Raw genomic sequence first — 23070 nt, 5'->3', positions numbered from 1 at the left:
GCAACCTGCTCTAGCTAGGTAGGTTTGGCTTTTAATCCCCTGTCCGTTTGAAAATCTCCAGTGTCTTCCCAAACTGCTCTGGGTTCCTTTACAAACTCAAGAACAACAAGGTGTTCAACTTTGTTCTCCCCCACCACCCGCACTTTGGAAGATTCAGCAAGAAGTGGCCATCCTGGGAGAGATTTCAATGACCAGGAAAGGGGACTGAGATGCATTAATCTTTAGACCTAAAGACATGAGTCTGTAGAGCCGCGCAGACTGGTGGCTGAGCTGCAGTCTCAAGTCCAGGGCAATTAGGCAAGCAGCTCCGGGCGCCCCTCCATTCCAACCAACCTGTTGCACCTCTCTCAGAGCAGCTCTGCGCAGTTTCCCCGCCTGGGAGCTGATTGACAGCAGTCACTACCCAACCCTGGGCTCAGAACCTCCTCCAGCGATCAGCGATTGGCCCCCTGGGAGAATTGGCGTTAAGGGGTGCAAAGGGAGAGTTTTCCTTCCCTCAAAGAGTAAAAGTCCCGGGACCGGGGATAGGGACGCTCCTGTCTGCTACAAGTCCCGGACGCGCTGGAAGTGTTTAGTACCTTAGATTGTGGCTCCAAGGAGGACCGCGCGGCCGCACTTGGCCATCCTCCTGGTCCAGCACTGCCACTGGGAAGGGCCCCGCGGACGCCGCGCCGGGTTCCCGGCCCTTCCCATCGGGCTCTCTAGGAGCCTGCAAAGACTGGCTTTGCATACTCGCCCGGAGAACTGTCCGAACTCTAACGCCGGCAACCTGCATACCACAAGGACTCCCGGAATGGCCACCCGCGCTCGCAGGACACCCAAGTTCTCCAGCTTCCAGCCGATACTCACACAGACGCCCAGGCTGCTGCTGCTGTTCCTGTCACTGGTAATCCTCGTCTCCACACAGGCTGCTGCCCCAGGCGCAGCACTTCTGTCCCCGGGTCTCTCTGGGACTTCGGGGGTCCCTACAGAGGAAGCTATAGTGGTGGCGAACCGCGGGCTCCGTGTGCCGTTTGGTCGAGAAGTCTGGCTGGATCCGTTGCGTGACTTGGTGCTGCAGGTGCAGCCAGGAGACCGCTGCACAGTGATCGTGCTAGACAACGACGCGCTGGCCCAGCGGCCGGGCCGCTTGAGTCCTAAGCGTTTTGGGTGCGACTATGGCCCGGGTGAGGTGCGCTACTCCCACCTGGGTGCTCGCAGCCCTTCCCGCGACCGCGTCCGGCTGCAGCTGCGCTATGATGCTCCAGGAGGGACGATAGTCCTGCCATTGGCCCTGGAAGTGGAAGTGGTCTTCACCCAGCTGGAGGTTGTGACTCGGAATTTACCTCTGGTCGTGGAAGAACTGCTAGGGACCAGCAATGCCCTGGACACTCGGAGCTTAGAGTTCGCCTACCAGCCTGAGACCGAGGAGTGCCGCGTGGGCATTTTGTCAGGTTTGAGTGCTTTGCCTCGTTATGGAGAACTCCTTCACTACCCACAGGTCCCGGGACGGGCAGGAGAGAGAGGGACCTCCGAGACCCCTTTGATGGACTGTAAAGCATTCCAGGAGCTGAAAGTGCGCTACCGCCACACAGCCCCCAGTCGCTCACCTAACAGGGACTGGCTGCCTATGGTGGTGGAGCTACATTCGCGAGGGGCTCCAGTGGGCAGCCCGGCTTTAAAACGTGAGCACTTCCAAGTACTTGTGAGGATCCGGGGAGGAGCAGAGAACACTGCACCCAAGCCTAGTTTCGTGGCCATGATGATGATGGAGGTGGACCAGTTTGTGCTGACTGCTCTCACTCCAGACATGCTGGCAGCAGAGGATGCTGAATCCAACCCAGACCTTTTGATTTTCAACCTCACCTCTGCCTTCCAGCCTGGGCAGGGCTACTTGGTGAGTACTGATGACAGAAGCCTGCCTCTCTCCTCCTTTACACAGCGGGATTTGCGCCTGCTGAAGATTGCCTACCAGCCTCCCTCTGAAGACTCAGATCACGAGCGTCTGTTTGAACTAGAGCTGGAAGTAGTGGACCCAGAAGGAGCAGCCTCAGACCCTTTCGCCTTCATGGTGGTGGTGAAACCTATGAATACGCTAGCTCCAGTAGTCACACGAAACACTGGCCTTATTCTCTATGAGGGTCAATATCGGCCGCTCACGGGTTCTGTAGGCAGTGGACCCCAGAATTTGGTCATCAGTGATGAAGATGACCTAGAAGCTGTGAGGCTGGAAGTGGTGGCTGGGCTCCGGCATGGCCACCTTATTATTTTGGGTTCTCCCAGTAGTGACTCTTCTCCCAAGTCCTTCACAGTGGCTGAGCTGGCAGCTGGCCAGGTTGTCTACCAGCATGATGACAGAGACGGTTCGCTGAGTGACAATTTGGTGCTGCGCATGTCAGACGGAGGAGGCAGGCACCAGGTCCAGTTCCTGTTTCCTATCACTTTAGTGCCCGTGGATGACCAGCCACCTGTCCTGAATGCCAACACCGGGCTGACAGTGGCCGAGGGTGAAACTGTACCCATCCCACCCTTGATTCTGAGTGCAACTGATATGGATTCAGATGACTCTCAGCTGCTTTTTGTACTGTCACCACCCTTCTCAAGCTCAGGGCACCTGCTTCTCCGCCAAATGCATGCTCCCCAGGAAGAGCAGGGTCTGTGGCAGAAACAGGGGTCATTCTATGAGCGAGTAGTGACAGAGTGGCGGCAACAGGATATAACAGAAGGAAAGCTCTTCTATAGGCACTCGGGGCCCCACAGCCCTGGGCCAGTGATGGACCAGTTTATGTTTAGAGTCCAAGACAATCATGACCCCCCTAATCAGTCTGGGATCCAGAGGTTTGTAATACGCATTCATCCCGTGGATCGTCTCCCTCCAGAACTGGGCAGTGGCTGTCCCCTTCGGATGGTGGTACAGGAATCCCAGCTCACACCATTGAGGAAAAGGTGGCTTCACTACACCGACCTGGACACAGATGACCGAGAGCTGCAGTACACAGTGACCCAGCCCCCTACGGACACAGATGAGAACCACTTTCCGGCTCCACTGGGCACTCTGGTCTTCACTGATAATCCGTCAGTTGTGGTGACCCATTTTACCCAAGCCCAGGTCAATCATCATAAAATTGCTTACAGGCCCCCAGGTCAGGAGCTAGGAGTAGCAGCCCGGGTCGCTCAGTTTCAGTTCCAAGTAGAAGATCGAGCTGGGAATGTGGCTCCTGGCACCTTCACCCTTTACCTGCAGCCTGTGGATAACCAGCCCCCCGAGATTGTCAACACTGGCTTCACCGTTGAGGAGAAGGGCCACCACATCCTGCGTGAGACTGAGCTGCATGTGAATGACGTTGACACGGATGTGGCCCACATCTCGTTCACTCTCACACAGGCCCCCAAACATGGCCACATGCAAATTTCTGGACAGCCACTGGATGTAGGAGGATACTTCCATTTGGAGGACATAAAGCATGGCAGAATTTCCTATTGGAATAGCGGGGACGAATCTTTGACTGACAGCTGCTCCTTGGAGGTCAGCGACAGACACCATGTGGTACCAATCACTCTCAGAGTGAATGTTCGGCCAGTGGACCGTGAAGGTTTTATGTCAGTCCTTCCTGCTGGTACTCTGGAGTCCTATCTAGACGTCTTGGAGAATGGAGCTACCGAAGTCACTGCCAATATCATTAAGGGGACCTACCAGGATTCTGATGATTTAATGTTGACTTTCCTATTGGAAGGTCCACCCTTATATGGGGAAATCCTGGTAAATGGAGCTCCAGCCGAGCAGTTCACCCAGAGAGACATCCTGGAGGGCTCTGTTGTCTACGCTCACACCAGTGGTGAGATAGGCCTGTTACCCAAAGCAGACTCTTTTAACCTGAGTCTGTCGGCTATGTCTCAAGAATGGAGAGTCGGTAGCAGTGTCATTCAGGGCATCACTGTGTGGGTGACCATCCTCCCTGTGGACAGCCAAGCCCCTGAAATTTCTGTTGGTGAGCAGTTTGTAGTGCTGGAAGGTGACAAGGGTTTGATAAGCCTGAGCCACCTAAGTGCTGAGGACAAGGACTCCCTGAAGGATGACCTCTTGTGCACAATAGTCATCCAGCCAACCTCGGGCTATGTAGAGAACATTTCTCCAGCACCAGGGTCAGAGAAATCAAGAGCTGGGATTGCCATAAGTGCCTTTACGCTGAAGGATCTCAGGCAAGGACACATAAACTATGTCCAGAGTGTCCACAGAGGAGTGGAGCCTGTCGAAGACCGCTTTATATTCCGCTGTTCTGACGGCATTAACTTTTCCGAGAGGCAGATTTTCCCCATTGTGATCATTCCTACCAATGACGAGCAGCCAGAAATGTTCATGAGGCAATTCATGGTGCTGGAAGGCATGAGTCTGGTGGTGGACACGCCCATCCTCAATGCTGCTGATGCAGACATTCCCCGGGATGATTTAATGTTCACCATTACCCGGTTTCCGACTCACGGTCACTTCATGAACCAGCTGATCAATGGTACAGTGTTGGTTGAAAGCTTCACCCTGGACCAGATTATAGAGAGTTCCAGCATTATCTATGAGCACGATGACTCCGAGACACGAGAGGACAGTTTTGTGATTAAGCTGACCGATGGCAAGCACTCTGTGGAGAAGACGGTCCTCATCACGGTCATCCCCGTCGATGATGAGACGCCCAGAATGACCATCAATAATGGGCTAGAAATAGAAATTGGGGAAACCAAAGTTATCAACAACAAAATCCTAATGGCAACTGATTTAGACTCTGATGACAAATCACTGCTTTATATTATTCGCTATGGACCAGGGCATGGCTTGTTACAGAGACGAAAACCTCTAGGTGTCTTTGAAAATATCACGCTAGGCATGAATTTTACCCAGGACGAAGTGGACAGGAACTTGATTCAATATGTCCACTTTGGGCAAGAGGGCATTCGAGACCTGATTAAGTTTGATGTGACGGACGGAACGAATGCTCTTATAGATCGCTACTTTTACGTGTCTGTTGGTAGTGTGGACATTGTCTTCCCTGATGTGGTAAGTAAGGGTGTGTCCTTGAAAGAAGGTGGCAAAGTAACTCTGACAACCGACCTGCTAAGCACAAGCGACCTGAACAGTCCTGATGAGAACTTAGTTTTCACCATTACCAGGCCTCCTATGAGAGGTCACTTGGAGTGCACGGATCGAAGGGGACTGTCCATCACTTCTTTCACTCAGCTCCAGCTGGCTGGTAACAAAATCTACTACATACACACAGCTGAGGATGAGGTCAAGATGGATAGCTTCGAGTTTCAAGTCACTGATGGCAGGAACCCTGTCTTCCGAACTTTCCGGATCTCAATCAGCGACGTAGACAACAAAAAGCCAGTGGTCACCATCCACAACTTGGTGGTCAGTGAAAGTGAAAGTAAGCTGATCACCCCCTTTGAACTCACTGTGGAAGACAGAGATACTCCTGACAGGCTCCTAAAATTCATCGTCACCCAGGTCCCTGTTCACGGTCAACTCCTCTTTAACAATACCAGATCTGTCATGGTTTTCACCAAGCAAGACTTGAATGAAAACTTAATCAGCTACAAACACGATGGCACCGAATCCACGGAAGACAGTTTCTCCTTCACGGTGACGGATGGCACCCACTCGGACTTCTATGTTTTTCCTGAGACAGTGTTTGAAACTAGGAGACCTCAAGTGATGAAAATCCAGGTGTTACCTGTTGACAATAGTGTGCCCCAGATTGTGGTGAACAAAGGAGCTTCTACACTTCGTACTCTGGCCACTGGCCATTTGGGGTTTGTGATCACCAGCAAAATACTCAAAGTGGAGGATCGAGACAGCCTGCATTTTTCTCTCCGGTTCATTGTGACAGAAGCCCCCCAACATGGCTACCTTCTCAATCTGGGCCAGGGAAACCACAGTGTCACGCAGTTTACCCAAGGTATGTTCTACTTCTCCTTCTCACACCCAAAGCCCTGCTATGTTCTATTTCTTGAGAATGAGTGGGTCCCTAAACTTTATAAGTAGAGCATCAGGATTGAGTTAAAGGGACAATGAAGAGAGGAGAGGAGAGGGAGAGAGGGAGAAGGGAGGAGAGCACACAGATACCCCCAGTCCTGGGAAACACCTCCACGTGTTGTGTGCTGTGTTGTAACCTTTGTCAGAGGGAATAGGAAGGTACTCTAACTGTGGCAAGATATGCTGATAAGACATGAATTTGGGGGGTTATGACAGAGGCTGACTTTCTAATGCTGCTTCGTGTCACCAAGTCTCCTGCCATCCTGTTTGGTACACTGCTGCACCCAGTCCTCGGAACATTTCAGTGCCCTAAAGAGAGACGTGTGGTATACATCACCTGGTTGTCATTATCAATATACACTCAAACACAGTACCTTTAAATTCTAAATTACCTTTTTATTTTTAAATACTGGGTTGATAACTTGGTTGTGGCTATTGGGAATTTTGTAACTAACAGATGATATTCATTTGTATTTATTTGAGACTTTAAAAATATTTTCTACTGGTTCATGACTCAGGCAGACAGCTGTTCAAAGACACAAGAGATAAATCAACCTGTTGAGAGTTATTAAAAATTATATCTCATGTAACAGGACACAGCACGGGGGTGTACTCAAACAGTGAGCACACAATGATGTGCAAGAAAACTATGTGTTCATTCATTGGCTAACTTGTCATCCATCTCATTAAGTTCAGAAAGTATGAAAAGATGGTTAATCATCTAAGGAGGGAATTATTTCATTATTGTTTTTTATTATTATACTGATTTTATTACTGCTTACTACTGTTTATTTTTTCTTATATTTGCTATTATGTTATTTTTATTATCATTACTTATGTCATTGCTATTTTTCATTCACTGTTTCTAATTCGTTTTTTCTTCAAAGCCTTTTCTGCGGTGTCCTAAGCAAAGTGTCAGACATCCCTTGCCCTAAGCACCTGCGTTCCTGAGGCCCTTGGGTCAGCAGGCTCTGAGGAGGTCAGGAACCTAGGGGCATGTGACCTCTGCCAGGCTGCTTAAAGAGGCAAGGGAGAAGTCTTTCAGCGGCTAGCTGGGAAGTTGAGGCTCTGTTCTCAGACCCTGCAACTTTCATTACAAAGGGATTTGTGTTGCTTTCAGGGAAATCTCAGCATCAGAATGGAAACTGGATCTCCTGTTCGGGCTCTGGGGTGGAAATGGAGTGTAACCCCAGGACATCCCAGCGGGGGTGTTCTTTCCTGCTACTATGTTCTGCTCTTAGACAACAAACACTTTAATAGACTCCGTTGTTGTGTTGAGGAGATCTACTTTTCTGTTTGATGCTGGCCAACAGCTTCACACTTCAGCCTCTGATTCTTGGCTGAGAGCCTGCTTCTATCTCGGGCCTGCTGGGACAGGAAAACGCCAGAGTGAGTGCTGGCTGGGTAGAGTTTTCTGTAGATTGCTTCTGGCAGAGAAGCCCGAAGCTTTAGGCTGGTTTGTTCTCCTAGAGAGGACAGAACTGTATTAGAGGGTAGAAACCCTTCCATCTCATCTCTCCTCCAACCCCCAAACAGAGTGTTTTTACAGGGATTTTGTTGTTGTTAAAAAGGGGGAGGGGGGAAGAAGATATGCAAATGAATTCTTTAAAATTCTCCAAGCCAATTTCAACAGCTCCAAAATACTGCCATATTATTCCACATATATTGAACCCTTAAAGTATGCTATTTTACTCCAGGAATTTTGTTGGTTTTCACAGAGTTGCCACAATTAAGTTTTATTATCTTTGTAATTATAGAGTAGTTATGTTTTGTGGTAAAAAAAAAAAAAAAAAAACAGTTTTAAAAACTATATTTTAAAGGAACTTACCACATTTTAACACAAACCCAGACTCTAAGGAGGAACGCTCGCTATTCAGTCACACAGCCCTCGTTTGAACAAGTTGAGGCTAGAGTCTGGTTCCTCTCAGTTATTTATGGAGATGAGATAAGTTGTTAAAGATGGCTCCTTCACAGCTGGCGATCCTCCTGGAGGGTGAATGAAAGCGGTGTTGGGCAGGGGAGGGCCTGCGCGTGTGCAGTCTGTTTTTTATTTTGCTTTATCAGGAAGGGATAAGAGAAACTGTATTTTAATGGAGTTGAACCCTTTGATCAAAAGTAGCCAGAGACGTTATTCCTAAGTTGATGAGCTAAATGGCCCTCGAGAGACATTTTGTATTTTCATTCCGAAGACTTATGAAAGTTCATTGTCAGGAAAGGTTCACGAGCAGAAGTAGTCGGCTTCTTTGCTTCAAACTTTGCTTTTTGTCCATGTGTCTCGCCTACACCATCGCCTTTTGCTCCCAGGTCTGAAGCCTTGTCTCAACTACATAAACTTTCTCTTTTTCTCTTCAATGAGTACATAATGGGGCTGGAGAAGTGGCTCAGCTGGTAAGAGTGTCCGATGCTCTTGCAAAGGACCCAGGTTCAGTTCCAGCACTCCCATGGCCAGTTTATAACCCCCCCTGTAACTCCAGCTTCAGGGGATCTGATGCCCCCTTCTGGCCTCTTTGGATATCAGGCACGCAGGCAGTGTTCTTAGGTACATACGGGCAAAGTGCTTTTATACATAAAATAAAAACAAATAAATAACAAGCACATACTGGTATTTTTGTTGAATAATTTGTTAAACAAATTATTTTTGTTTGTATTTGTCAAGCACAATATAAACAAAGGCACAAGGCCCCCCCCACTCTGTTTACACCAACTATGATTACTGGGGCTATTTGTTTAAAATAGGAAATATGAGCTGGTTGTATAGATCAATGAAATAAATATATTAAATATAGCAATCAGAAGAAAATCTAATTCTTAGATTACTGTTAAACATTTCAGCTATCCATGTATTCTCTTTGTGCTTAAGGAAGGTAGTGTTTATGTACATTTACAAGGTGTTTCTGCTTTCAGAGGAACCTGTAGAATAACAACATTGTCATCAAGAGACTCCTTTTGAAATCATGAATTAGTGTTAACAAAGTTATAGGGAAAATGAAAAGTTTTGAAGCGGCTATTTATTTCAAATGGAATCCTCTTACTGTCTATTTTTAAAGAAAACATGTTGTGTAACAGAGGTTTATTTTATTTTAATTTATAGCTTGATATTATTTTTATGGTATGAATGCTTTATTTGCATGTGTGTCTCTTTGCCACTTGTATGCCTGGTTCCTGTGGAGATCAGAAGGGGTCATCAGCTCCGTGGGAACAGGGGTTACCAGAATGCTGTGAGCCACTGTGTGGGTGCTGGGAGTGGAGCCTGGGTCTGCTGCAAGAACAGCCAGTGCTCTTTAATTGCTGAGCCATCTCTCCAGCCTCTGAGCTTTATTTTTAATTAATGAAAGTTTTTTGTTTAGATTTCTTTTATGTGTATGTATTGTGCCTGCATGTATGTCACCCACATGCATGCAGTACCGAAGGAAGGCAGAAGAGGGTGGTAGATCATCTGTAACTGGAGTTAAGATAGTTGTGAGTGCTGGGAACTGAACAATGGTCGTCAGCAAGATCGGCCAGTGCTCTTAGCCAAAGCCATCTCTCCACCCACTTATTATTATTAGCATTGTCATCATCACCACCACCACCACCATCATCATTGTCTCTAAGCAGTGCCAATAGAGTTTCAAACAAAATTTAAGAGCAGGTAAGAAGATTAGAAAAGAGTTTGTCATGGTTGGTACAATAAGGATGTGTAATCAACAGAGTCCTGGCCATTCCTTATTGATAAATGACAGATCATAAGTTGAGATTTTAGAATTAACAGGCCAAGCAGGGGCTGTGTAGGGGCTGTGTGGGGGACTGTCCAGGGGAAGAGCTGTACAGGGATTGTGTGGGGGCTGTGCATGGGGTTATGCAGGGGGCTGTGCAGGGGCAGTGCCTCTTAGCCTTCAGAGACTCACTCCAGTTCAAAGTGGAGATGCTGGTGAGTGGATGAAGCCACTTGGCTCTTTCACTTTAAGATTCATGAGATCATTTGATGTCTTAAAAACCTTCAACAGAGGTTTACTTGCCATGTAAAAATGGCAAAAAAAAAGTCTCAGAAGTTTTTTATCTGCTAGGAAAGATGCTTGTACTGGTTGATATAAACATTAGTGCTGGACAGTACACAGCTAACAGTAAAGGACTTCAGGGGTGCAATACATTTGGACTTAATCTATGTCTTATCATGTCAGCTTCTAAGATTCAGAAGTCTAGGGTGGAACTTGCTGACTTGAAATGCTCTGCTTATCAAGATAAAATGTTCTTATGTGGGGTTTTTTTGTTTACAATACCTGTGAACTCAATAGTACGAACCTAATAGAGCTTTTAGAAATTAGAAAAACCATAAACACAAAGAAGACAGATAAATATTATACACCTCGATGACAGTGTTCCTAGCCATGTTCTGCATTTGTGTAACCTTAAAAACTCACTGACTGGCCCAGATCAAAGACAGATCTATTTTAAGTATCACAGTGATATTTTGTTTCATTAAATTGTATATGCAGCAGCATCATTCAGGAGAGGAGCTAATAACATGGAGGCATTTTAAAGACTGTGTATGGGTACCAGACCTATGCACATGAGCTGCTAAAGCCTCCGCCATGCACTAAAGTCTACAAGCAGTCTACTGCATTTTAACAGTTAAGAAAGAGCACTGCTATGGCAATGAAAACATCTGCTCTTTCCTTTGGCTTCCTGTAAAACTCACTCTGTAAGGGAGGCGAAGCATGTGATTTCAAGAGGTCCAGGAAATCTGCCATGCCTCAAAATATCTTCCTTTCCACCTGTCATGGAGCCTAGCATACCGTATTTAATAGCCACTCCTTTGGTGGGAAGGGGGCATCACCTTGCTATTATTACAATCTAAGTCTGGCCCTCCATTTATCTGTGTGCAGGATCAGATTTCTACGGGACAGCTGATATTAAAGGGTGCAGAGATTCAGAACAAAGCATCATGACCCACTCCCAAAAAGGGATCTAAACATGTTTTCAGAAACACAATGGCCGGTAGGATTTATTGTAAGTACAAGCCTTCGGGTTTGCTACAGTGATTAATCACTTGCTTTTTGATTGTGTTTTAGCCGACATTGATGACATGAAAATATGCTATGTCTTGAGAGAGAGCGCAAATGCCACAAGTGATGTGTTCCATTTCATAGTGGAAGATGGCGGTAAGTATTCTGCTCTCCCGGTGGCCTTTTTTACTGATTTATTTGTTTTTGGCTGCTCTTTGACAACATTGCTACAAGGAATCGTTTTCAGGTGTTAAATTGTGTTCGTGAGAACTTTATGAAGAGTGGATTTAGTGTCTGCTGTAAGAGTTTAGTCAATTCAATCTGATAGAATCACACTCTTTAGTAGATATGTTTTATCATTTCTGTCTTGTGGTTTGGGGGGTGGGTGTCTGTATAAACAGGCTTCCTCTGCCCAGTTCAGGTTTCCCAGGCACGAGGAAGAGCTTGGAATCCAGCCCTGCTCCCACCACAGCCTGTGCCTGCCCTGGTGTGTCTTCCCCAAACAGGGTGCCCTTTTCTAATTCACGTTTGTGCTGCCTCCACTCAACAAGAATTCTGTGGTAAATAAACTTGGTTTTGTTGCCCAGTATCAGAGCATCTAATGATCTTCTCAGCTTGGGGGATTTTTACGAGTTGATCGAGCGAAAAGTTTTCCTTGGCCAAGTTTGAAGAGCACTGTAGAAACAGGAACTGGTATGTGCCTTTCTATCTAAGTCTCCTGGACAAGAAGCACCATGGCTGTTACCCACCCCTAGACCGCTCTGGCTCTCTTCTGTTTCTAACGACTCTACCTCCTCACCCGGCAAACCTAGACCTGGAAACATGTAGCTGTTTCTGGACTGAATAGAAAGATTTTATTTTTGTTGTGTGTCCTCATGGAAAGTCACAGAGTCACCAAGTATTTATGTTGTACGAACAGGACACGGAAAGTTCCAAGAAAGAAAGCAACATGCTAGAGAGAACTCACCCAGACTAGATCTGAATCTGTTTCTTTGTGGTACTTTTAAAACAGGACGTAATGTTTAGTCAACCCCAAGGAAAGATTCTTCTCATCCTCCATATCCACAAAGCATTAAATGCCCTTGTTTAAAATATAGCTGGATCCAACATGGCCAGGTGCCTGAAAGTGATGTCCATTCCATGCATGCCAGAGGCAATAGAAGGTTACCCATCGTGATCACAATTACTTGGTTCTGCCTCAGATCCCAGGCCTAATATAGCTAACATCTGTGTTTGAACGGACCCAAACCATAGTTTAGCAATTGGCATACTGGCAAAGGAATCTCAGTCAGGAACAAAGTCTTAAGAAAGAAACCAACCGATAAACTAAAAACATTGTACTTACTGACTCCTGATGCTCCAATAAAAAATTCTGCCAAAGGAAACTGTAAAAATCATGAACCCAGTAATCAAATGTCAGTTTCAGGCTAAAAAAGTTCATCTTTAGAATGAGCAAACAAGACTTAGTAAAAAAAAGTTTCCTTTTTAAAATTACACAAACATTAAATACATCCGTAGTTTTGCGGCTGGAGAGATGGCTCAGCAGTTAAGAGCAAAACCTGCTCTTGCAGAGGACCCAGGTTGGGTTCCCAGCACCCACATGACAGCTCACAACCTCATGTAATTTCAGTTCCAGGGGATCTAATGCCCACCCTCTTCTTATCTCCTTGGGCACTGTGCACTTGGGGTGCGGGCACACATACATACATGCAAGCAAAACACTCATGCACACAAAATAAAAATAAATCCTTAAAAGTACCACAGCCTTTACTCTTTTTTAGGAGTTATTTTGTTATTTTATATATGTGAGTGCACATGTCTCCAGACATGCCCGAAGAGGACATCAGATCCCATTACAGATGGTTGTGAGCCACCATGTGGTTGCTGGGAATTAAACTCAGGACCTCTGGAAGAGCAGTCAGTGTTCTTAACCACTGAGCCATCTCTCCAGTCCTGGCCTTTACTTTTAAAACTGTACATAGTCATAATTATTCCACTAGTCCATACATCTTCAGCTAGGTGGGATAAAAGCATTACATTAACACTCAGGTCTGCGTTCCAACTTTGGAAAGCATTGTATTATCTATCATATCTCAGAATAGTAAGTAGGGATGCCTGGCTGAAGAAGTCAGGCTTCTGTTTTTGTTTCTGACTATGTGAATGTTGATGCTTATGAAAGCAGAAATGAAATTATTCCATGGTTTTTTTTTTTTTTTTTTTTTTTTTTTTTTTTTTTTTTTTGAGCTTTAGTTTCACATGAGCAGAATATTCTAGAGAGTTCCTTCTGTGCCTTCCTGGCCACAAACATAGCCTGTCTGACTGAGCTAGATCCTAGGAAATGGTTATTAAGCAGAATGTACGTGAACCTCCCTGCTAGATAGAAGAGAAGTTCCTTTTGTCACAACAAACAGGAATCTATAAGACTGAGGAAAAAAAAACCCAGAAAGCTGTATGTTTATCTTAGAATTGATTCCACTTGACTTGTTAATGGGGTGGGGCAGTTTTATCTTGAAAGTGGTCTAACACTTGGATGAGGTAACACACAAGGGATGGTAATATTTTGTATGTCTAAATAAAGGCATAAAAAGTATGTCATAACAATCCTCTGCTTTATGTATATACTGTGAAGTCTTCTGCAAAGTGTGTTAACAGCTTCCAGTATCTCACATCTGGGGCAGCTGTCAGAAACTACTGCCTAAGGGTATGAACTTTTAATGTCCAAGTTTCCTTCCCACCCACTGAAGTCACCTCCTTCAAATCCGCAGTCTTGTTTTCAGAGTGATGGCTAGCTGAGGATATTCCCAGGACTAACATAATCCTCCAGGCTTTAAAAAAATATATATACAATTGAATTTCATGTCAAGGATCAGGAATGGGAGAAGAAATGATTTGAAAGCAGAAGCCTAAAACCTCTTGCTTCAGATTTAGTCATGTGTGGTTGGAACCTGGCTTGTCACAGGATTCTCCTGTTACAATGATGAGTGGATGGATGACCATTCCACATTCAAGGAATGGTTCCTTGCATTTTGGGTTTGGAGCACTTTGATGTTAATTACCACTTAATGGGAGGGAAGATTAGTGAGAAATAGATAGAGGTGGGTTTTATCACAGGAGACCCCCCTACTGTGTTAGAGCTTGACCCAATAACCCAGTTCAGAGATCTTTACTATTCTTAAAGGAGCATTGTCAGAAAAAAAAAAGTGAGCAGTTTTCAGTATATTATATAAACAATTCCACAACCTAAAACTTAAGGAGAAACGAACCTATGCTCCATGATAGAATGTAGAACACACACGCACCAATGGACTCCTTGTACATCAGAGATCTCCCAACTAGACTTTAAACCTTCTACATGATTTATTGCTGCCCAGGCAATTTTGCTCTTACCACATCCCTGTGAGTTCAGTACAATAACAGCAGCAAAAATATCATCCCTGTTTGGTAGGTGAGGGAAGTGAGTCACAAATAGGGGTAACTAACCTCCTCAAGTTGCCCAAGTGGACAAATAGAGGCAGAACTGAACCTCACGATCTTCCCCCAGATCGTGAGAACCTGTGGCTTCCACACTCCTCCTAATAGGTAGAAGACAGCAGAGACTCCCGGGCCTCTGCGCTGGTATGGGAAGAGTGGAGTCGGAACACTGTCTGCCTGTGGAAGGTACAGAAAGCACAGTATCGTCTAGATTGTTAGTTTTTATTCCAAAATACTTTAGATGCCCTATGATGCTCAACTGTGTAGTCCTTTCCCATTGCCATGATTTAATTCTTGATACTACAAGGTTCTCTAATGTAAAACTGGCCTGGGGACCTTTGTAAACTTCCCTCCAAAGAACTCTTAGCTCTTTATTGTGATGTGAAAGCCAGTTTCAAGTAACTATTTCAGGTATGCCTCACCCTCAGCCCTAATGACTTATTCTCCCCACAGTGCCAGCTCAAATGTCATTTCCTTTTCAAATCTGTTCCCTGTACCTCAATGAGGCAGTTAGCCATGGTCTTGGTACTCAAATCCCTAACCTCACTGATAGCAGCAATGTCCTACTGTGACAAGTAGCTCAGGATGCAGGTAAGACTCCATCCCTACAGTAAGAAGGCCTTTGCCTCAAGATAGCCTTTTCACCTCAGGACCTGCTCAGACCAGAACATGTGGTACGCATGGGACAAATGTTAAAATGGATGAAGGCACAGGTGAAGGAACAGCCCTTCATTTTTACGCAAGGATTGATTAAACAGTATCCCCAAAGAGAAGCTTCTGTAGCCGTTTCCTGTGGAACCTTGGCATTCCGTGAGGAGATTCTCCTATCCTAGTTTTAATTGAAATCCCATGGCACCAACATGGATTCCTGGCTAAGCCTCCACATTTACAAGCCCTCAGAATCAACCACTGTGCAGAGTGACTAGAAATCTTCAAGTGGGATGTCCTTAAGATAGGAAGAGCCCCATTTTAGAGAATTCTCGTTACTATCCTTAAAGAGGCAGGTTAAGGGGGAGAAAAGGTTTTTGGTATGTTATGTAAACAACTTGACACTTAAGGAGAAATAAGCATGGAGCGCGCATGCCTTTCATCCCAGCACTTGGGAGGCAGAGGCCAGCCTGGTCTACAGAGTGAGTTCCAGGACAGCCAGGGCTATTGTGAACAAGTTTTTGGTTTTTTTTCTGGTTTATCACCCCAATTTTTACTTAAAGGGGATATGAGACAATAGCCAAATAAGTAAAAAGTTGTCTTCATATAAAGTGTGCACAAGACTTACCAAAATTAGGTACTTGTTGTTGTTATTTTTTAAAGTTATTTTTGGTTATTCTTTGTTTTAAGTCTCAAGATCTCAAGCTCTGACCCAAGATGGTCATGGGGGAGACGGGGGGGGGGAGGGGCTCTGGGGAAGGGGTCAGACTCATGGCCTCCCACAGGCTTGGCAAGGGTTCCACCACTAAACTGCATCTGCTAGAATCTTTTGATGAGCGTGAGTTTAGGTTACATGGTCTCGAGGCTTCATAAGCAGGATAAGAGGAGTATTACTTTTATTCTTTATGAAACTGGTTTGGGTTTGTCACTTCCTACTCCAAGTTCTCTTCTGTCCTGGGCATTTGGTGTAGCTCGGCTCCGCCTGCCATTCCTGGCATTGGAACTGGGCAGCAGACATAACATTCATCTGTGTTGGCTACTACAGTGTGCCTGGCCCACAGCCAGATCATTTTCTGTTGTTGCTGCTGTCTTTGAATATGCTTTCTGGTGGCCGAATTCTCATCCACCCAGATCGTTAATTCATGAGCCACGGAAAGATATAAATAGCACCTTGAGATAGGAGAGGAAGTCACACGGTCATTTCTGTCTCCGAGATGTCAGTTAAGGTCAAGGCTTTCAAGTTGTCAATCAACGCCTGAGAAATTAAATGCTCAGATACAAAAGGGTCATGGGAACCTCCTCATTTTGGACACAAGGAGCAAGGGTTCTGACTTGAAGCTGACTGTCACGTAAGGCTGGAGGCAAAGTAATTACTGATAATTAGCTTGAATTGAAAGTAGTGGCTGAAAAATATAAATAGGTACAAAGTGTGGAGGGGAAATGAGGGTTATGAGGAGAAGTATGAGATCAGCCCGCCTTTGAGCTGAGAGGGGAAGAAAGCATTCTGGACAGTAAAACCAATTGCTAATGTCGGGAGAAGCAGAGGAAGGGCGGGAGAGCCGGAGCCTTTGCCACAGGACAGTGAAGTAGTGCCAGCACTGATAAAATGCTTTAAATGTGGACACAATACAAGCTTTGCTGGAGGACAGATCTTCGGGAGGACATCGGCTACTTTGGCTAATGTTTGTGGGCTCTTCTTTATTTTTGGGGAAGTTCAGAAGAGTTCAAATCATCAAATGTCTGTCTCTGGTGTGCTGCTATTCTCAAGGGGTGGCTTTCAAACACCCCTGCTCAGCATCCGTGAAAGAAGCCACTCTTCTGGTACAAAAGTGCACTTCAGATTTTTGTCAGCACTCTTTACGTTCATCCCTAAAGTCCACACCATATCAAAACCTGCTTGGCTTTATTGCAGAAAGCGTTTTACTTAAATCAGGAAACCTTTGGCAGAGACTGAATCCCTCCCTATAGAGACTTAACATGAATCCGTATCTACACCCGGAAGAAATAATGTTGCCCTTTAAAAGCTAAGTAAATCTTTCTTTCATAGGCAATCAAAATACCATAATTTCAAACCAAATATTTATCTGTAGTACATGTTCTAAAACTCAATGCTATCTTGTAAGTTTGCTCTGTGAGGCTGAGACAAAGGGAAGGCTGCTTTCCATGGTCACGTTTATGGCTGTAATCAGTATTATTCTGTATTTTGTAGAGCTGAAGAAGTGTAACCAAGAAACTAAGTGTGGTACAGGAGAAAAGTCAGAGTGTCTGTGGGTAAACTTGTTCGCTATAAACAGAGTCTATTCATTTATTTATTGAGTTAATCAAACAAATGGTTTCAGGTGTTTACTGGATGTTGGAAAACAATTATATATATATATATATATATATATATATATATATATATATATATATATATATACACAGTCTTTGACCTTAGATCTATCCCAACGATAAAGCAACAGACAGAACATTTGGGAGTTTATGAGGTAGAAATGCAACTCAGAGGAAAGCTCTCTCTGCAAGGAAGTGCTTAGGCTTAGGATGAAGTGAAGCTAATGTAGGAAGAAGAGGGAGAAAGAGAAGCATGTGTAGAAGTCTGAGATCTGGTGTTTAGCTCAGCAGAAGAGTGCCAGCATGAGTGAGCTCAAGGATAAACCATAGGGGAGGTGGGAGAGAGAGGGAAAGGGGGAGGGGAAGTAGGAGGGAGGAAGGGGGAGAGGGACAGGGGGAGGGGAGGGAGAAGGGAAGAGGAGGGAGAGAGGAGAGAGAGGGAGAGAGAGAGAGAGAGAGAGAGAGGGAGAGAGAGAGAGAGAGAGAGAGAGAGAGAGAGAGAGAGAGAGAGAGGAGAGCGTGCCTGTGCACTCAATGTATTAGGTATGCTCATTTTAAGACACCGGAGTAGCATGTTGCAATTTGCACTTTAGAAGACCGGTCTTCCAGCTGCAGAGAATTGCTACAGGAGCAATAGTGTGAGCCTGGTAGACTGAGGCAGTAAGACTCATGTGACCTGGAGTTGAGAGGGGCAGGCATGCTGGTGCACACCTTTAATTTCAGCAGTTGGGAAACAGGGGCAAACGAATCTCTGGGTTTGAGGCCATCCTGATCTACGTAGGGAGTTCCAGGATAGCTAGGGCTATAGAGTAAGATCATATCTCAAAACAAGACATGGAAAAGGATAACTTTCCTACAACTTTGAGTCTAAACGCATAACCTCTTGGTTTGTTGAAGAGGTAGAAAGGAGTTGAGATGTGAGCATAATTTGGGCTTCTCAGCCCACGGAGAATGATAGTGCAGGGAGAGACTGGAGGGCCTGATACAGAGATGGGGTAAAGTCCCGGTGATTTGATTTGCTATGCAAAGTCTTGACTCCTTTAAGTGTGGGTTCAGGAAGGCTAGGCTAGCCTTTCATCTGCTTCCTTGCTCTATCTTGCTGCAGAAGTGGGAGTTGTAACAAATGTTGCCATGAGCCTCTGCATCACTGGAGACCTGACTCTGAGCCAAGCATCTCAACTTGGCCAGTCTCAGCTATAGCTGTAAAGTGGGGGTTAGAATAGTGAGCAGCTAGCAGGGTTTATTTGAAGTCTGAGTAGGAAATGAGCTGAAAGTTTGCCATTCGTACATCTCAGTTCCCAGGATGAACTGTACAGGGAGATGCTACTGTCTAGCTGTGGTCCCTTCCCAGAGGACTTGGGGGCTTCTGCCTTCCTCTCCTTCCTCTCTTCCTCACTACCTTCTCTCCTTTCTTGTTAGTGATGCTTTTGTTTATTGAGGAAGGTGTTATTATGTAGCCCACCCTGAACTTAAACTCCTGGTCCGGCTGTCTCAGTCTCCTAGTGCTGGGGCATGTGGCCACCCAGAATGTCTCCTTCTCTTCTTAAGCTCCTCTACATGTGTCTCTGCTTCTGGATTTTCCTTGTCTGTTTCTCTTTTTTTTTTTCTTCCCTTCTGCCTTTCCCATGGCAACCGTCTGTACAGTTTGACCGACAGGCTTTGACTGACAGGTGAGGGATCTACTGACATGACAATTAGAAAGCTGCTGAACTTTTTTTCCATGTAGAGTGAAACTTATGAATGTTTCAAAACCACTTTTTCGGGTTGTCAGTGACTTGATGAAGACTGTCATGAGGAAGTTCCTCCATGTTTAGATAACAGATATGTAACATCCCCATCTCTCCAGCTCTGTCAGCTTGTACAATTTCTCCTTTCCAGCATCTGGAATATACGTTTTATAGGGATGAAGGTTAGAGACGATAACTTGATTTTGCTAAAACTAGAACTAAAACAACTGTATTTAGCAAAATCCAGTACTAGGGTAGCTTTATATGGAAGTTTCTGGAGCCAAGGCTGAAAACACTATATATATTCAGGTCTTCAAATCACTTAAATGTATTTAATGTATATTCATGTATATGTATACACACATATACACATCACCTAAATGTGCTTCATGTATATACATACATATATATATATATATACATATAAAGCACCTGAATGTGTTTCATGTATATAGATATACATGTGTATATACACACATATTAATCACCTAATTAATTTATATATATACACATTCCTATGTATAATACACACACAAACCACCTGATTGTGCTTTACGTACATATATGCATACACACAAAAATTACCTAGTTGTGCTTCATATATACATGCATATGTATACACAAACACACATACATAGAGATTGCTGTAGTCATCATAGCGACAGATATTAATGAATATTGTAAAAAAAAGGCCACTTTAACAAATGTCTCATTGAGGATATTAATAAATGTAAAAATGAGAAGAACGTAGCTATGACATTTTCTTCTAAGGTTATTGAAAAGTGAGTGCCGTGTACCTTTGGAGGTACTTAGTGCATTTCTTCAAAAGCCAAATGTTGCCTCTGGAGCAATGTATAATGTTTTAATTAACACTGAAATCTTTATTTTCATGAGAGACTAGAGGAAGGCTTTCTAGTATCTAAACTCCTGTAATCCTGAGGGTTTTGTAAGTAAAGACTGAGTAATAACTGAATTCTACTTATGACTACGTTGATCAAGTTTTTACCTTTTAAGTGTGAAAGCCATGTGTCTCTGAAATCCCAGTGAGGTCAGAGGGGCAAAGAGACGTACTTAATTCTCATTGCAAATAAGAAAAACTAAGATCTACTGAGCTCGAACTTGGTGAAAATATGACGAATACGTAAAACACGCACATAAGAAGAAAGCCTCCTTGACTTTGTCCTGTCTGCACACATGCAGACTGATTTCTTTTTGTTGTGGTTGTTCGTTTGTTTGTTTTTGTTTTTTTGAGTCAAGGTTTCATTGGGTGGAACTATATCTATAAACCAGGCTGACTTTAACTTCTCTTGCGAGCTGAGATTACAGGTGTGTGCTACTGTGGCCTGGCCTTGACTGACTGATCTCTCAATGTTCATTTCCTTAGGGCTAAAATATTTACGTAAAGGAGAAAAAAATCTTTATTCTTGGTACTCAGTTTTTGAACAGGTACTGTAAATTTACTAAAATTATTGATTAGTTTGTCTCTGACTTAATATAATAATAATAATAATAATAATAATAATAATAATAACACTTGCCAAGTGGCAGTATATAAACAACCCTTTAATGTTAAGGACACATTTAATGCAAAGGAAACTGAAGTGTACCTTCAGTTAACTTGCATTTAAAATCCTAACAACGTTGCCAGGAGAACTCTCCAGAATGAATTATTCAGTTACAGTTAATTACCATTTAATACAAAGTACAGACTAAAACTATAGCATCATTCGAACAAAGACATTAAAAGAGATTGAGAGATAATTACACAGCCGTGTTTAGTATTTTTATTTTAAGTAGTCCTTTGTTCTTCATGTCAAGTTTGATCTAAGCTTGGAAAATGATGCCCTTCATGCTCTCTTGGGTGAAGGAACCCAAGCCACAGTTCTCTTTGTCCCACTCGGGTGACATTCCTTCAGACTGGGGGCAGAGGCACTTGCTCTTCACTCCTGTGCTGGATTCTTGAGCAGAGAATGTCATCCTGTCATCTCGGTAATGCCACCTGCCCCGTCTCACTCAGCTCAGGCAGGGGTGGGATGTGGAGCACACTGAAGAGTATTTTACAGAGTGTTCCTGAGAGCCACTTCAGAGACTGCACAGGAGGCCATGAGACTTCTCAGATGACTTTAGAAATCCACAAGGCAGGAGAGAGCCATTTTGGTTTTCATAATTCTCTTCCCTTGGTGCCGAAATGGCTGGAAACTGAGGCTATTGCATTGTGGGTATAAGTCGTGTAAAACTGTGTTTAAGAAAATTTCACAAATCTTTTCCTGCTGTCTGGACTTCACAGTCATTTTGGTTCACTGTCCAAAGCCACGCAGTTCCTGAATCCAGACAGTTTTACATCCCCTTTGGATTTCTGATGAACTGCATTTCCATGGCTACGCTTCCCATTGTGAGTGTTTTGAGCCTTTAGGAACCCAGCGTTTTATGAACCCATAAACAGCTTCAATTAGTGACTGGTACAAAGTGGCCGTCTGTCTGAGCATTCTCACGTCCTTCTGTAGTTCCACTGTGGTTCCTTCAGTGTTTGTGAAGGTGAGAGACTTTTACCTCAATTTCACTGATAGCTCTTCCCTTCCTAACAGCTGCTTAGTTTATTTAATAAATATTTCTTCAGTAAGTGCACACATTTCTTCTCATAGGTCTCTTGTCATGTTGCTGTCCCTCCGACCCAGAAATAAGACCTGACCCTAGGGTTTCTAAAGATACTCATGTCAGTTTTTAAATATATAGGAAAAATATTTTCTTCCTTTGCTGGCAATTTTCTAAATTATACTTTTTTATAATTTATACTTATATAAATTTATATTTATAAATATCCATTCCTTTTTACTTTATGCATATGGCTGTTTTGTCTGCATGAATGTCTGTGCACCATGCATATGTATGAGTGCCAAAGCTGGGCACCAGATCCTCTGGTTCTCTGAAAGAGCAGCCAGTGCATCTAACCACTGAGCCACCCCTCCCTCTTTCATTTAATATCTCCTATCTCCGACTGACCATTTATTTGGTAGGCAAAGAGTAGCTTCCAGACTCTTCCCCTTGGTGAACAAATCTACAGGCCAGTTGTGACTAAGCCGAAGAGCACTGGCTAAGAAAGTGTGCTGTGGTGAGCTCTTAGCACTGGGCCTTGCTTCCTTCCTACATGCTCTGTATAAGGCTCAGCCCAGGCTGCAAGCTTCCATACTCACTCCTTCCTCATTCTCAGGAAGACATTGCATCCCTCTGAGATGCCATAGCTGAATGTGTAGCTATACACTGTTTTAGAATGCTCATTTCTATAATGATATATTCACTTATGTAATCATTTAAGTCATTATGCCAGTTGTAAGATGGATACTTATACGGATATATAAATGCATATGTACATGTATACATATGCTCGCTAAAAGTTGTAAGTTGTATAGTCCTATTACAATTTATAAGATAGTTATAATATATTATATACATTATAATATATACACATCACACATATATAATTATATATATAATTATATATAATTATATATTTAATAATTATATATAATTATATATTTAATATATTATAATTATATATGCATATTATATTATATATGTACATATACATGTACATAAATAATATATATACATATATAGCACATATATATGTACATATATAATATATGTATATATTATATCATATAAATATTATATGATTGTTAAAATGCTATGAGTATAATTGTTTGCAAGTGCACCTCAAATTATACTGATAATTTTAAAGTCATTTGTTTGATGTGTCCTTTTTGTTTAAAGCACATTTCAGAAGTTGAAGAACATCCTCCCTGTGCCAAAACTTTTCTTTTCCTTTTGTTATGACTTCACCTTCACAGTGGCATTATTAAATGGCCAGTAGTAGTTTCAAGGGGTAAGAAACTGCTTTCGCTGA

The 23070-nt window shown here is 43.8% G+C and overlaps 1 protein-coding gene across 2 annotated transcripts in view; it reads left to right on the top strand.

Moving 5' to 3' along the window:
- The first annotated feature begins 514 nt into the window (after positions 1 to 514).
- Frem2 (FRAS1 related extracellular matrix 2) overlaps positions 515 to 23070 on the top strand; it is a 131827-nt gene continuing 109271 nt past the window's right edge. For both annotated transcript variants that reach the window (XM_034500651.2, XM_076932361.1), the window contains exons 1-2: positions 515 to 5927; positions 11056 to 11145. In XM_034500651.2, the coding sequence (XP_034356542.1) occupies positions 794 to 5927; positions 11056 to 11145 (5224 nt within the window). In that variant the 5' untranslated portion in view covers positions 515 to 793. The remainder of the gene's footprint in view (positions 5928 to 11055; positions 11146 to 23070) is intronic.

This window comes from Arvicanthis niloticus, chromosome 4, assembly GCF_011762505.2.
Source record: "Arvicanthis niloticus isolate mArvNil1 chromosome 4, mArvNil1.pat.X, whole genome shotgun sequence".
Lineage (NCBI taxonomy): Eukaryota > Metazoa > Chordata > Mammalia > Rodentia > Muridae > Arvicanthis > Arvicanthis niloticus.
This window is presented reverse-complemented; position numbering and strand designations above follow the sequence as displayed.